General features: G+C 32.9%; 1 protein-coding gene across 1 annotated transcript; it reads right to left on the bottom strand.

Moving 5' to 3' along the window:
* Positions 1 to 714: 714 nt before the first annotated feature.
* LOC140433140 (uncharacterized) lies at positions 715 to 15,850 on the bottom strand. The gene is made up of 3 exons (XM_072521189.1): positions 15,336 to 15,850; positions 3,366 to 3,767; positions 715 to 1,031 (listed from the first exon to the last, which is right to left on the bottom strand). The coding sequence occupies exons 1-3, from the start codon at positions 15,489 to 15,491 to the stop codon at positions 765 to 767; spliced, it is 825 nt and encodes a 274-aa protein (XP_072377290.1). The 5' UTR covers positions 15,492 to 15,850; the 3' UTR covers positions 715 to 764.
* Positions 15,851 to 17,743: the final 1,893 nt, after the last annotated feature.

Genomic DNA, 17,743 nt, shown 5'->3' with positions numbered 1-17,743 from the left:
GTAACAAAACATAATGACGGTATTAGATTTTTGTTTTGATACAGGGCAGCGACAACTAGTTATACGTATTTCGACCTCTTTAGGTCTCGTCAGAACGGTATAGCCACTGCTCTGAACCGAAACAAAAATCTCTCCCGTCCTAGACAAAGACATTATATATATATATACATATATATATATATATATATATATATATATATATATATATATATATATATATATAAATATATATATATATATATATATATATATATAAATATATATATATATATATATATATATATATATATATATATATATATATATATATATATATATACGTATAAGAGGTTGTCGCTGCCCTGTATCAAAACAAAAATCTAATACCGTCATTATGTAATACATAATTATCTCTGAAGAGTCATAGGACCATTCCATCGAGTTAGAATTTAACTACTACTCTTTAACTACTCTTTAAGTAGCTCCCACTACTGAATCGAGTTAGATTTTAACTCGATGGACCAGTCTGTCGACCGTCAATGTCTGTCTCCCGGGCCTCTTCTTCTATTTGACATGTCACTAATGTTAAGGTAGGTTTACAAATATTAAGGTAGATTTACAACTTAACACAACATAACAAAGTTAGAACCAATGAAAGCATTTACTGTATTAGGGAAAATCACAATCCTCATTGATGAGATAAGGACAAGAGAGTTGGGTTTTATAAAAGTAAAATTCATATATTTTTATTTATTTACATAAAAACTAAATATACAAAACAAAAACTAGGAAGATTTCTGTTTTAGTCTCTTTTCTAATACCTCCAAATGTTGTTTACTACATTTAAATTTAGACAAAAGTGATAGTAAATGGCGTTTATGTCTCTCAAGTTCTGTCACTTGGATTTTAAGTTGTTTATTAATTTTCGACAATGAGTTCGCATCTTTTACAAGGCCATCTAGGTGATCTTGAACTTTTTTTCTCCGTTTTGCTGCGGCTTTTCTATTTCCTGCTCGGCGCCTTATCAGTCTAATTTCTTCTTCTGACAGACCCTGGAACAGTGCATAAAAAAGGAATGAAAAAGTTGTCGAAAAACGAGAAAACAGCCACGAAGAATTTTAATAGTAATATATATATATATATATATATATATATATATATATATATATATATATATATATATATATATATATATATCAAAATTTTCCGTTAAGATCTTATAAATATCCAAATTTTAAGGTAAAAATGAACAAAATAGCAACAGAAAATCACTTTTCATTATTTAATAGATCATGAATAATAGCAAGCTGAAGAAGATCTGAATAAATTGGATATTTCTGTAAAGATTTACAAAAAGATGTTACCACATAATTGGATGCAGTCAGATGTAGAAATTAGTAGTGCAACAAACTTTATTGCTAATCTGTTTAAATAATTTATTTCCAATACAACTGATTTAAATGAAGACGAAATTATTCCCACGTCGAAAACATATCACACAATGACACTAATTATCAACGGTAAGATAAGAACCGGGATTATAGTGTTTTTGACAATTACTTATGAACATTTTAATCACGTTTTGTATATGTGTCAGTTTGTGGGTTTGTTTACGGTACCCCAAAGTACCTTTTTTATGAAAATGCATCCAGTTAATTATTTATATAACAAAACTGTCAAAATGACAATATATGAAAAATTCCGTTAAGATCTCATATATATTAAAATTTGAAATTTGGTTAAGTAAATGGATAAAATAGCAACAGAAAATCTCATTTTGTTGCAGTTTTTATGAATAATACGACTTTTGATCCAAAATACAACAACAATGATGATAATTTTGATGAAAAATGTGAAACATTCAATTTTTTAGATAATGCTCCCCTCGATGTCTGGGAAACTGATTTTAATCAACGATGGAACTATAAATCTAATTAATATATTAGTAACTCAATGGTTACTGGCAAAAGCCATTGTACGACAACACTTGCCCCTTACCAACCCGACCTGAGGCAGCGTGGTAAGGTATGCCTCGCGACCCCTTATGAATCATTGAAATAAGGGAGGCTGCACCGTAATTGGAAACGGTTGATAAAGCTGCACATGATGATGATGATGATGATATATATATATATATATATATATATATATATATATATATATATATATATATATATATATATATATATATATACATATATATTAGTTTTGAGTTTCTTGAACCGTACTATATTTAATATAAAATAAGTATTTTTAGGGTTTGGGTTCAATAAGATATATATTACATGTGGAACTAGATTTTATTTTCGATAACCCTATATTCTGCCCTTCTAAAGAATGCATATCCCGAACATCTAATCGAAACTATTTTCAAATCAAGACTTAATAAATTTTATAACAACACAAACAACAACAACCCCAACAGCATCAAAACTAATTACACAACTCTTCCATATATAAAAGGTTTATCCGAACAATTAACAAATCTTTTAGCCAAACATAACAGTGGCCCACAAAGGCAACAACCTTTTAGATAAATATTTCACAAAACTAAAAACACAAACTCCAAAACTTAAAAAATCAAATGTTGTTTACGAGATACCATGTATTAACTGTGAAGGTGTCTATATCGGTCAAACTAGTCAACTGCTTCAATCCAGAATTCGTTCTCACAAATATGACAAGAACAACGTCACTACGCTCACAAAACATGAAAGTGAGAAGAAGCATAAATTTGATTTTGAAAACATCAAAACAGAACAAAACAAAAAGAAGAGGGAGATATACGAATCAATAGAAATAAAAAGAAATACCAACGCAATAAATGACAAAAAAGATACACAAAACCTAAATAAAATATATTTCAATCTGATTTAAATAATAATAAATATAACACCTTAAAATGCTCTTAAAGTCATAACATATCTCCACTTTACCTTTTTCGAAAACATCAATGATACGCTCATATAAAAATAATTATATACTAATGACAGTAAACCATGAGATATCAGATATAAACTTTTATTTGTCAGTTCATTAATGTCTGTGTACCGTTTTACGTTTGGTAAGTCATATATATATATATATATATATATATATATATATATATATATATATATATATATATATATATATATATATATATACATATTTTACAATAACTGTTTGTTCTTATACATGTACATTTTAGAATCTTGATAAAGGCAAGGGTTTCCTGCTGAAACGTTGATTGCTATGGAATCCACATGGATTCCACATGTAATATATATCTTATTGAACCTAAACCCAAGAAATACTAATTTTATATTATATATATATATATATATATATATATATATATATATATATATATATATATGCTTAGTTAATAATAAAACCATGATTACCTGTTGAAATAAAGAATAATTTGTATTCTTAGAGTTATTACTGCTAAGTTCTTCGTCTTCATTCTCAGTATCTTCATCATCCAACACTTCCACTTTCATAAGCACAGGTTCAATAATCTGCGACTCCACTACCTTTTCGGAAGCCTCTACAGAATCGTTCTTTTCGGTCACAGCCACCGCGTCCAGAGTTTCATCGTAATTTTTTTGCAGTTCCTTGTGTTGGTCTTTATGGTAATCCCTCTGGCATTTTACAGCTTTTCTTTTTAAATTGGATTTTATAGTGTGTACTTGTTTCAAACATGAATGATTGTATTTAACTAAATCGATAAAATCTGATATTTCTTCGAGTTTTTCGATACAAGAGTTGCAGATGTTTTGTGGTAGTCCATCGTCGTGTTCGACCTATCGACAAAAGTTTGTATAGTATTTGACAGAATAAATGTAAAAGTATACATCCAATTTAACCCTCCGTCGGTCGCATCTGTATCAAAATGATACAAGCTTGCAAATTTTCAATGCTATTATTGAACCCAAAAGTAAGGAGAGTACAACTTCACAGTACCTTCCTAGACAGGTTTAGTCTACCGCTTAGTCGTATTCGTAACTTCCTAGTGATTGAGTGTGTTTGCATACAAGCGTATTGTATCATATTGATACATTGCGACATAAAGTGTAAGTGTTGTTTTACTTTGGTCGTACTTTAGGCTATTTTTGGCCTACTTATTATAGGTGAGTGTTACTTTATATTTTTATTTTCAGTATAATGACTGCAAATCGGATTTACAACCTAAATAATCCGAATGATGTAGATATCTTCGAAAATGTACGTTAGAAGAGGACGAAAATGAAGATGCCCCTAACCAAGTGGAAAATTTCGAGGATGAACCGGACACAGATGCGGAAGATCAGCCAACGGATAAAAGAGTTGGTGACTCTGATACTGAAGAGAGTGGGACAGAGGTAGAACCAGGTCTACACGACAATTTATTTTACTTTGGAAAAGATAAAACCACTAAATGAATGAAAACATCGCGCGCGAAGAAGCGACGCATTGAGCCACATAACCTGGTTACACGTCTCCCAGGAGTAACACATGAAGCACAACTAGCTAAGTTACATATAGAATGTTGGAGTCAGATATTTTCTGATAAAATGCTACAAACAATTGTCAAGTTCACTAACCAGTACAGTCATCTTGAAGTAAGGGATCGCTTTGACCGACAACGTGATGCAACTGACACGGACATAACAGAACTCAAGGCCTTCATAGGCCTTTTATATCTTACAGGAACTTTGCACGCCAACAAATTGATGTTAGAGGATCTCTGGAGTACAGATGGATACCTGAAAGGAAAGCTGTTGACAACATTGCGCAGAATCGTGAACTCTTCGACGATGTTGTTCATAATTGCAAACATAGCTATTCACTAGGACAGTGTGTGACTATTGACGAAAAACTGGAGGCTGTTAGGGGACGTTGCAGGTTCAAACAATATATCCCTTCAAAGCCATCCAAATACGAAGTAAACATTTATGCTATGTGTGATGCAGTTACTTTTTATAGTTATAGCCTCTAAATATACGCTGGAAAGCAACCCCAGGGACCCTATGAACAAAGTAATAAACCATCTGATGTCGTTAGAAGATTGGCACAACCTATTTATGGAACGGGGCGCAATATAACGACAGATAATTGGTTTATACATGTGCAAGGAAGTTCTAGAAAAAATGAAGAAGGAACCAGAGATTGTGTTTACGATCAAACGCATAAAATTGCAATATCTGGGACACTTTATGAGAAATCAGCACCGTTACTCCCTGCTGCAGTCTATATTGCAAGGTAAAGTCAAAGGTAAGCGAGGACCCGGTAGAAGGAGAATATCATGGCTGCGGAATTTAAGAACATGGTTTAAGAAAACCTCAACGGAGCTGTTTCGAGCCGCAGCGAGCAAGGTCATGATTGCCAATATGATTTCCAACATCCGAAACGGATAGGAACCAGAAGAAGAAGATGTGCAACTTGTTACCAAATTAAAAAGTAATAGACTGTCGTATGTTGGCACAATAAAAAAAATAAAAGGGAACTACCAGTAGATCTGCTAAATGTAAAAGGGCGACCACCACAGTCAACTATGTTGGGTTTTGGAAAATACTCCACTATTGTTTCCTACGTACCAATAAAGAATCGAAATGTTCTTGTTATATCTTCTCAGCATTACAATGATTCCATAGATCAGAAGTCAAGACAAGCTACAAAACCGGACATGATCACATATTATAATAAAACAAAGTCAAGTGTCGACGTTGTCGATAAGCTTTGCGCTTCCTACAACGTTGCTAGAAATACACGTCGTTGGCCCATGGTTGTCTTTTTTTCCATGCTGAACGTTGCAGGCATTAATGCCCAACTAGGTCATGAGTTGGGGACGCGCGACGCGCGAAGCATCATTCTGCTTGAATACCCTGGTACAAAACTGTATGGACCAACGAAAAGATATAGTCATCACATTCCTCGACTACGAAAAAGCTTTTGACACCGTAAAACACGATGAAATAATAAAAATGCTACACAATGCTGATATTGATGAGAAAGATATAAGAGTTATCCAGAATCTCTATTGGAATCAAAAGGCACGTGTGAGGCTGAACAAATCAACAAACACAGAGGAATTCGAAATTTTACGAGGGGTGCGACAGGGGTGTATTTTGTCTCCTATGCTGTTCAACCTCTATGTGGAGAATGTTTTTGCAGAGGCACTTGAAGGCACTGATTGTGGTATAAAGGTCAACGGGTACCCGATAAATAACATTCGTTACGCTGACGACACCGCAATAATCACAGATAACGAACATGATATGCAGTTGATACTAAATAAAATAAACACCACAGGAAAAACATATGGCCTGAAGATAAATGCTGGAAAAACAAAATGCATGACAATAAGAAAGGGCGCATTTTTCAGAGTACAACTGCACGTAGATAATGCTCCAATCGAGCAAGTGAAAACATTCAAATACTTGGGAATGATGGTGAATGACCAATGGGATCCTCAACAAGAAATAAAATGCCGTACCGAACAAGCAAGACAAGCTTTTCTTAAATTTAAACCGCTACTTTGTAACGGCAATCTTTCCTTCAATCTCCGTTACAGAATGGTTAAGTGCTATGTATGGTCCATATTGTTATACGGCATGGAGACATGGACGTTGAAAATATCTTCCATTAACAAGTTGGAAGCCTTCGAAATGTGGACCTTGCGAAGAATGTTCCGCATACCATGGACAGATAGGGTGAGAAACGAGGAAGTCCTAAGAAGAGCAAATACTGAGAGAGAATTGCTCAGCTTGATCAAGGCACGAAAGATTGGATACCTGGGCCACATCCTGAGAGGGGAAAAATACGCAATCCCTCAACTAATTATCCAAGGAAAGATTGAGGGCAAGAGAGGAGTAGGTCGCAAACAAATGTCGTGGCTGCGAAATATAAAGAATTGGACAGGCGTAACTAACACTGGCGAACTTTTGCATGCCGCAAAAGACAGACGTCTGACCTTAAGATAATTCGCCAACGCACTATAGGTGCACGGCACCATAAGAAGAAGAAGGTCATGAGTTAGACTTACCACAATTACAAAAAAGAAGTCTTATGACACAAGGTATACCACGTTCTCTTTCTGAAGCGCTCAGCAGATTTAGACCAACGGAAGAGCAGGATGAAGAAGTTGAACTAGTGGCTGCAGAAGATGTAGCTCAAACAAAGCGTCGTCGCTGTGCTTTATGTTTCACATCACGAAGGACCAGGTTGACCAAAACCACTTGCAAGAATTGTAAACGATATATTTGTGGCGAGCATACAACCTCAGTGTGCACATCATGTCACTCAAAGTTACTAGAACAAGAAGACTCAAGTGACACATTTATAAGAAAATAATATATTTTATGTTTGCGTCATATAGGAAGGCAACGTTTTATTTTTAGCAATTTATAATGTAAGAAATCAAATCATTTTATACGAGTACTAAGGTTATATTTCTATGTAAGTTACGTACAAAACGTTTATTTTTGTCAACGTATCGTTTAGTATTCCATCTATAAAGGTTATGGGCCCAGACTTTATGGAAATTTAAGAAGCTTACTTAGTGGTGATCAGAAAACAAAAACGTTTACGGAAAACGGGGTACGGAACTCAACGACAAAAATGGCGGAAACAAATGTTGTATTAACAGAGGCGTAACTAGGGGGCGGGGGAGCGGTGGCTGCCTCCCCCCCCCCCCCCCGACCTTTGATATGTGGGGCCGCCAAAGGGGCATAAAAATTATAAAATAAAAATTAAGAAATATAGAAAAAAAAATTGAACATATAAAATTACACTCTGGTACATAAAATAGTTTTAATTTTTAATTTCTTTTCTTTTATAAAAAATTAGTGTGCATTGTAATACACGTTGCAGTCACATAAAAAGCTTATTCAAACATTGAATACGTAAAGATATTATAAATGCACTGGAATATGATGGGTTGGATATATAACTGTGTAAGAGTCAAGGATATGATAATGAAATTTACTATGTCAGGCACCCATACAGGTCCAAGCAAGGATCAAGGAAAAAATAGCAAAATCATGTTTGTGCCTTGTGCAAACCACTCTCTCAATTTGTGTGGAGTTCATGCATTTGCGAGCAATCCTAGCTGTGTAATGTTTTTTGCAACTTTAGAAAGTGTATATAATTTCTTCTCGTCCTCTCCACATAAATGGGGGATTTTAATGGAAGTTATAGGTGTATCTGCAAAACAGCTATCTGACACTATATGGAGTGCCAATCACGAAACTATGGAACCTATTTTGAAACATTTTGATAAATTAGTTCAAGTTACAAAAAAATTGTGTGACGCCAAGGGAAATATTATAACACGGGGCTCTGCTGAAATTTTACTCTCGAATATTTGTGATTTAAAATTTCTTGGATTCCTTCATTTATGGGGGTACATTTTGCAAGAAATAAACAGTCCAGACAGGTATTTACAGACGAAGTGTTTAAGCCTTGAAAACGTCGTAATAAAACTCCGAAGTTTAAAAGTCCTTTTAAAAGACAGTCGGTATGAGTTGGTTACGAAGGCTCTCCAGTTTGCTTCGGAAAAATGTGGTGAAATGGGAATCTCGCTTGGAAAAAAAAGTAAGAGACGTTTAAAGAAAGATAATGCCTGGAGTAACAGCCGAAGATGCCGGACTATCTGTCGAAGATGAAATTAAAAGATGTATGCTTGAATGTTTAGACAAGCTGCACCAAGAGCTTCAAACTAGAATATAAAGAATGGAGATTGTATTCGAAAAAATCAAAAGCGTTCAGGTCGAGTATTTATTCAATGATTGTGACACAGAATTTGATAAGCAAGAAATTGTTAATGAAATCAAAAGACTTCGCAACCATATAAAAGCTGCAAGAATAAATGAAGAGGCCAGAAATTGGACTACATTGAAGATGGCACAGTTTATTCTTGATAGGGACCTGATAGAATCGGTTTCAAATGTCTTTAAAACAGTATGTGTCTCTATTGCTTCTAATGAAAGGAGTTTTTCAAAATTGAAACTCATAAAAGCTATTTACGATCCACGATGAGCCAGACTCGGCTAAATAGTTTGGCAATGCTCTCAATTATACATCAAGTAGCAAACAACATCAACTTCGACAAACATACTCACGCAATTTTCAGAAATAAAAGTAGGAAATATTTGCCTGGGAGTTATGAGCGCGAGGACTGGGTGGATTGAGTAGCTCAGATGCCGCGTTCATGTCCACAGCCGGTCCCAAGCCCGGATAAAAGATGAGAGTTGATGGGCCAGGTTAGCATCCTATCCAAAGAAAACATTGCTCAAAGAACCGATATAATGCCTCGGAACCAGACGGAACCTAAGTTGACAAACCACACAAAGAAAAGGAAAACGAGAAGGAAAAATAAGCCCACACTCAGATTAGCAATATGGAACAATACTTTAACAAAAAATTTAAAGGCAACATAAATAACTGCCGTTATATCTCGGAAAGAATAATACGTATGAACATCACAATGCAAACCTAAGGAGGAACGAGATTCATTCTACGAACAATTGCAAACCATCCTGGATAAAATACCTCATGAAGAACCCTTAATTCTTATGAGTGACTTTAATGCTAGAATCAGAAATGAAATAGTTCCTACGAATAACGTAGCTGAATTAATACAAGAAATAGAAATCAGTTTTCGGGAAGTAAAGATAGCCAGATATTCACGTAAAAATAGATAGCATCCAGGACCAGACGGAAAAACCAACGACCTTCTAAAACACGGAAGAGAAAGTATAACCCTAGAGATGACAAAACTTATACAAAATATAATACTTCACTGCAATATACCAGACGCATGGAGAAACAGCATAATGATACCAATGTTCAAGAAAGGAGATAAAGAAGACCCCAATTATAGAGGAATAAATCTACTGAACACCGCACTTAAGCTTACCGTAAGTCCTAACCAACAAAATCAATAAACTAATAACTTTATCAGATGAACAACAAAGATTCAGATCCGGAAGATCCTGCGTAGACGCCGTATTTGTACTAAGGCAAATCATAGAAAATTCAATCGAGTACAATAAACCAGCATATCTATGTTTTATAGACCTGACAAAGGCTTTCGATCGCATCCAAGGCGAAGACGTCCTACACCTACTGTGTAAAAGACACATACCAATCAACATTATACAAACTATCGAAAACATCTACTTCCATAATTGAATACAGGCAAAGATAAATGGAAACTAACACAGTGTATATCAATAGATACAAAGCGGAGTCAGACAGGGTAACTCATTAAGCCCACTTCTCTTTAAAATAATAATGGACGAAATAATACAAGCAGTACATAAAGGTCATGGTTACAGAATGGGGAATAAAGAAATCCAAATATTATGTTATGCAGATGACGCCGCATTAATCGCCGAGATAGAAGACGAGCTCCAAAGATTAACACACATCTTCAATACAACAGCCAAGAAATACAATATGATAATATCAACAGAAAAAACCAAATGTATGACAACATCTAAATACCCACTACGATGTAAAATCAAAATTGATGGGAAAATAATAAAGCAGGAAGCAAAGTTTAGATATTTGGGAATGGATATAACTAGTTACGGAGATGTTGAAGAAGAAGTACGAGAACAAAGCTTAAAAGCAGGTAAAGCGGCGGGATCTCTTAATGACACAATCTGGAAGAACAAACACCTACGACAAGACACAAAAACAAGAATCTATAAAGCAGCAATTAGACCTATATGAACATACATGGCAGAGACAAGACCTGGCACATCTAAAACGAGACGACTACTAGAAACAACAGAGATGAAAATACTCCGACGAATATCAGGGAAAAGTCTGTTGGATATGGAGAGAAGCGAAAACATATAAGACAAGCATGCAATATAGAAGACATAAATGGATGGGTGACAAAACGTAAACAGGAGTGGAACGAAGACATTAGTAGAATGGCAGAGGATAGGATAGTACGAATACCACGAGATAAATCACCAAATGGACGAAGAAGTATTGGCAGACCAAGAAAAAGATGGTGCAATAATTTAAACAATTTAGGAGGCTAATACTGAAGAAGAAACACGCTTTAAAGCCTACATACAAGAGGGAAGAAAAAGAAAAATAAGAAAAAAAATGTTGGTAAGTAAAAACTCTGAAATAAATTAAAGTATGAATACCTATTAACAAAATAATCTTGTGTTATCAATGTTAACCCTTGCTTTAATGTTTGGATAATTTAATTCTTTAAATTTCAAACATGTTGTATTTAGGTAGTTCCTATATGGATGTAAATCTCAGCTTTTTCTTATATTGGGGAGAGGGGCCTCTTCGGTTACTTGAGTGTAGAATAATTCAAAGCGATAAAAAATGTTTTTACACCCTGTATAAGCCGATGACTCCAACTAATGGCGAACTCATGAAATGACAACGCAGCGTTGCCGAACTTATATTTTTCAGTTGAAACAATCACTATCTTAAATATTAATGAAACGTTAAAAAAGTTGAAAGACTATCAGTGCATTTAGGCCATTATTAGGCCAAGACGTATTATAGGGTATTTATTTAAGCGCTTATTATCTTTAAATTTAAATAAAACAAATTATGTGTGAGATAAATGATCGAAATTTTTTATTCGTTTTTCGTAAACTGTAACTAGTTGATTGTTTATCAGTAGTTTCAAATAAACTAGTACACAAAAAACATATTGGCTATTATATTGAAAGAAACTAACAAAGGATATATTTATTATAACTTAAAAAATAAATTAAACAATACAAATAGTACTTACATTTACATGACACATACTAAATCGCGAATCGTCTAAATTGAAATTTAAAAACATACGTTTTCCATTTTTCTTGTTGTTTCTTCTTTTGTTTAAAATTAAACCAGATTTTGAACATGTGTTCACAATGAACAGATTTTGTTACAATAGTACAATATTTTATGAATATATTGGTTAAGTTAGGATATACATGGCGATGGTTTTTCCACCACTGTAATGGACAGTTCCAAACACCGTTCGAAATTTTTTGTGGGTAATATCATCAGACAAATACATGTCGAGTTCTTTTATATCTCTAGATACAGGTGTATGTTTAGATGAGTCATGTCCAATAAATTCATCAAAAATACACCATGGACTTAAGTCATCTTTATCAGTTTCTTTTTCTTGTACTGGTTGATTTTCACTAGTACAATCTTCTTTTTCTTTTTTTATAGAAGTAACCAGCTTCTTAACTCTTTCTTTTGTTTTCTATAACTAGGTATTCTGATTAATGAATGAGTTTCGATTTACGATTGATCTGCATTTTCGATTTCAAACCTTTATTGATAGTTCGTCAAAGGATTTATTTATTGTAAATATTCAATTATGAATTATTTTTCTTAGTCAAAATTATTGACCTAGTATAAGAATAATATTTTATTTTCAAAAAATGCGCATTTGTAGAAGATGCAGCTTTTATGGTCCACTTTCTGAATATTGCAATGATTGAAACTTCTCCTGACGCATTTCTGTCCGTTTCGACTACTTCTACTACAAGTACTGACATACTGCCACCGCGACCCAAGCGTCAAAAGGTGATGGATACTTCCATTAATAAAAATATTAGTTTAGAACAAAAGAAACAAATAGATATGCATTTAATAAACCTATGCAAAGACTCGTTTCATCCGTTTTCCATAGTTGAAGAACGAGCTTTTAAAAAGTTTGCAGGGTGGATTCCTGGATATAAACCACCAACAAGAAAAACTTGTTCATTACGTCAGGCTCATTACTTCAGGAATGTTTTACCAAAACTAAGCAAATTATTAGATCACAAGTTGTTAAAGAAGTAGAAAATATCTGTATTACTACTGAACTTTGGACATATGGAGTAACTGAGTTACATCGCATTAACAGGACAATATTTAACCGAAAATTTAGAATTTAAAACGATTTTATTAGGCTGCTGCCATTTTTCTGGAAACCATAGTTCAGAAAAGATCGCTTTTGAAACTAGTGAAATTATTTCACTAATTTCAAATTTCAGTTTCTAAAAAAACACATTTCAAAAAAAGTACCTTATCTTTTGAAAGGCTTTTAAAGTATGAATTACAACATAACAAAGTTCCCAAACGGCCAATCCAAGACGTGGAAACTAGGTAGAACTTCACCTATTACATGTTAAAAAGAATGACTGAGTTAGAAGAGGCAATCCGTTCCACTTTTGTATTAGTTAATACAGACTTAGACTTGGACCAAATCTAAATAATGAAGACTGGATTATTTGTTTTCAATTTTCCCAAATTTTACGGTCTTAAGAAATAACAAGTACAATGAGTGGCCAAAAATACTTGAAGGGTAGTTCAGTGATTGTTATGGTACGCTGCCTTCAAGAATCTTGCAATAAAATTTTAGCAAACGGTAACCTTACATCCATAGTATCCGACGTCCATAACCAGTAATCCATAATTACTAATATCGGGTTTAGCAAAAAGTATTGTAAATGTGAACACATGTTCAAAATCTGGTTTTAATTTTAAATAAAAGAAGAACACGGTTAACAAGAAGTAAAGTAGAAAAACTTACGTTTTTAAATGTCAATTTAGACGATTCGCGATTTAATAATAACGGGTAATGTAAATGTAAGTACGATTTACTATTTGTATTGTTTAGTTTATTTTTCAAGTTATAATAAATATATCCTTGATTAGTTTCTTTCACTTCAATAAATATACACATAAACGATAATAGCCATTATGTTTGTTTATGTAGGTACTCTCTTACTTGAAACTACTGTTAAACAATCATAGTTATTGTTTACGAAAATCGGTTTAGTTGCGTTAAGAGCGTAGGCGCAAAATTTCAGGCCAATGCTTTTTAAATGTATTCATTTTTTTCGAATCCTGAGAAAACTAACAAATATTTTTGAGAAATTTAAACGCAGAATGAAAGGTGACATTATTGCCGAGGGCCGAAATAAACAAAAAGTTTTTTTGAATGAGATACTTAAAATTCAAAATCACACTAAATTTTCTCTTTTTTCGCCCCTGTAACTTATTAAAATAAACATTATAGAAGTTTTCAGAGACTTTCAGCCCTCGGTAATAATGAATTCTTTCATTCTGCGTTTAAATTTTTCAAAAATATTTATTAGTTTTCTCAGGATTCGAAAAAAAAAAAGAATGCCCACCTCTACTCATTCGTTACCTGTGTTCTACTTTGATTCGGTGCTTTGACTACGCGACATGAGACGTTGCCAAATAATTTCGTATGAAGGTTTTTTATTGTGGTTTGATATTTCAATTTATTATTTTTATTGCGAATAAGGCACAACGTGACTTTAAAATAAGCTTATTTTGATGTTTAGATTTCCAATTCGGAAATCGTACTTAAAATACGAAACATTAATAAATTTTATTTACATAAAACGATTTCCGAAGTGGAAATCAAAATGTTAAATTAAACTTATTGAAAAGAAAAATTGTGGCAAATTTAAAATAAAAAACAGTAAGCTGCCATTTAAATCAATTCGAATGTTGTTAAAATGCTAAAAAGACAACAGGTCAAATAAAACCAATAAGTTTGGCAATGTTGAACTTCTCTTTTCTTAGTTCCACTAATGCTATTTCGACGATATAATGGGCTGACCTAATATACCTCTGTCTTTTTAAATAGGTGTTTCTCATTCCATCTCACGTAAGATACATACCGACCATAAAGTTTTACCTACACTGTATATAGAATACCATATCGTTCGAATATCTACCGCGATTTCAATTCTCTATAACTTTGGATTATCAAAACCTCTAGCAAAGGGACAAAGATTAATAATTCACGTTTTTATTACGAATGCTGAACATATTTTTAAGTCCAATAAGACAGTAGGAAATTATTGTAATGAGATGAATTTCAAAAATTAGTAATATTAGTAAAAATCCTAAACAAGTCTAATGTATGTAATTATAGAAACCAAAAATAATGTCAGGACAAGTGTATTTCATAACAAAAAAGTCATAACTAGATATATACCTATTTATCTAACCGATAAATTGCCAATTTATTGTCCAACAATTACATTCTTAAATTCTTCAATAATCAATACGATTATTAAAGAAACATTGTAAAACTGGCAACACCGCGATGTTTCAGAGTTCACAATCCTTCACCTTCACGACCAACGACGCAAACGCAACGAGCAACGACTAGAACCAGAGTAAAAATGCATGTATTATGATGGTAAAAATGTCTGTTTAATTAAAAAATCAGTAAAGACTTGTGTTTAACAGTTATTATAAAAATAAAATTCGCCTGTTGACTAATTACAAAAATAAAGGTTAATCAAGTCAGCATCTATTTGGATGTATATTGAAAATATTTTAACTGAATAATTAACTTATCTTTGTACAATTACCTTTTCTCCTGACAGGACTCCCAGTAAGTCAATCAAATATTCAACTTGTTGAAGATTTTTTAAATTGTCGTCAATGTCGTCACTTAAACAGAGCCTGCAGATATATCCAAAATCCTTGCCAGCTAAATTGTTTAAGCTATTATTCCATTCTGTCATATTGTAGTATAGCTGCTATTATAATATTAAATTTACTAACAAGGCTCCTTAGTTGTGTTTCTATTTTTTGACAATTTAAAACAGATGTGTATGTCCACAATTATTTGAGATTCTAATTATTTTTATGAGTAATTGTATGAGTAAGCGGAGTGATGACTCATAATGAGGTCATCATTATCATTTAGAGATTGTTATTTTATACATGGTTACAGTAGATCGACAGAGATGGAAACAAGTAATCAAAAAAATATTAAAGTAATATATAAAAAGCTAGAAACCTGTTTTGTTGCTTTACACGGTCACCGATTATTTATTTCTGGTAAATCTCCGCCATATTTTGGTTATGAAACAAGCAACTATAATTGGCTGGTTTTTTATACCGATGTAGATGACCAGTAATACAATAATAAGCGTCGCTTAACGTCTCTATGAAAAAAAGATCTAATTAGGATTTTTATATTCTCTAATTAGGTACTAGTTTTAGAGTCAATTTGAGCGTTACTATATAAGCAAATAGTCCTTTTATCGCCAAGTGGTGTAGAGCAGGTTCAAATTTATATTATTTCAAAATTGAGTTTGTTTTTTTATAGTTAATGTAAGTACAAATATATCCATTTTTTCTTATCAGATTTCTTGCTTCGGCCTATGTTGCTTCTCTCGCTTGCAGTATTGTCCTATGTCTGTCTTAGTTTTCCTTTCTATTTTCGTTTGTCATCTGTTGTTATCGCAGTTTTATGTTATTTGAAACTTAATGTACCTTAGGTCTTTACAGTTCATTCAGTACTTAAAAATTCGAATGGCAGATTACATGAATATCTTCAATTGGTCATAAATGCAGTAAACAAAATTCTTTTCAATAGATTCTTCTTCTTAGAGTGCCGTCTCCCTACGGATGTTGGAAATCATAATTCAATAGATTACTCAACTTCAATTGTTCACAAATGATAAATGCAGTAAACAAAATTCTTTTCAATAGATTACTCAACTTCAATTGTTTACAAATGATAAATGCAGTAAACAAAATTCTTTTCAATAGATTACTCAACTTCAATTGTTCACAAATGATAAATGCGGTAAACAAAATTCTTTTCAATAGATTACTCAACTTCAATTGTTTACAAATGATAAATGCAGTACTCCTCCACACTGTAGTGCGCTGGCTCTGGAAAGAATTATGTTTGGCAATATTTTAACCGCTTTTCGTAGTATAAAGGGGAGTGCCTGGAGTAACCTCCAAGTGTTTGCAACTGCAGACTGTTGGTTATATGGCACTTTTAAGGTGCAGAAAAGGTCTTTTTTGATTATTTTTATTGTATCAAATAAATACCTTATCATAAAATGAGTAGAATATTGAATGAAAGTACTTACATAAAAAAAGCATTTGACCCAATACCTAGTTTATGCAAAATTAATGATTGAAAGTTCAAAAATGTGAATTTTTCGCCATTTTAAATTTTTAAAATAACTTTTGTAAAAATTCTTTTGTTTATGCAAAAGGCTTTATAATGTATATTAGCTCTGTTAATTAGAAATCGAATGACTTCTCGAGAAATGTTTAATTGTTTATAAAAATTCTAAAAGTACTATATATTTTGCAGGGCCAGACCTTTTTTAAAAGATAGAGATCTAATTCTAAACGGATTTTCTTTTTGGCCGATTATATTTGCCAAAAAATATGCTATATCTGCTTTATAGATTATCAAAAGGCTTTTGATAGAGTACGACATCAGAAACTCGTAAAACTGTTAAAATAAAAGAATGTGGATAGTCGAGATATACGGGTTATTGTAAATCTGTACTGGAATCAAAAAACAAAGGTTAGAATCGAAAATGTCGATACAGAAACTATAGAAATCAAAAGATGTATTAGACAGAGTGGCATGGTGTCCCCAGGAAGCAATATCAGAGGAACAGCAGGGTATATCAATAAATAGAAAAATCGTGAATAACATAAGATTCGCAGACGACACCGCTGTTTTTGCAGACAGTCTAAAAGCACTTCAATCCTTAGTAAATAGATTACATCAAGTCAGTATTAAATATGGACTACAAATGAACGTTAAGAAAACCAAGTGCATGATTATTTCTAAGCGACATACAGTAGGAAGGATAGATATCGAGGGAAATCAAGTAGAGATAATGAATAACTACAAATATCTGGGAACCTGGGTAAATGAAAACAATGACCAAGGTAGATAAATAAGGATATGCATTGAAATTGCAAAACAAGCAATTAAAAAATAAAAACAATG

The sequence above is a fragment of the Diabrotica undecimpunctata genome, chromosome 2 (assembly GCF_040954645.1).
Source record: "Diabrotica undecimpunctata isolate CICGRU chromosome 2, icDiaUnde3, whole genome shotgun sequence".
Taxonomy (NCBI): Eukaryota; Metazoa; Arthropoda; class Insecta; order Coleoptera; family Chrysomelidae; genus Diabrotica; species Diabrotica undecimpunctata.
This window is presented reverse-complemented; position numbering and strand designations above follow the sequence as displayed.

Bases quoted from the DNA above. Each gene is read 5' to 3' on its own strand.
- LOC140433140 (XM_072521189.1), bottom strand. From the start codon at position 15,491: ATGACAGAATGGAATAATAGCTTAAACAATTTAGCTGGCAAGGATTTT. The intron at 3,768-15,335 runs GTAATTGTACAA...TTTTGTCGATAG, and splicing joins GAGTCCTGTCAGGAGAAAAG to GTCGAACACGACGATGGACT. The intron at 1,032-3,365 runs GTAATCATGGTT...GCACTGTTCCAG, and splicing joins ATTATTCTTTATTTCAACAG to GGTCTGTCAGAAGAAGAAAT.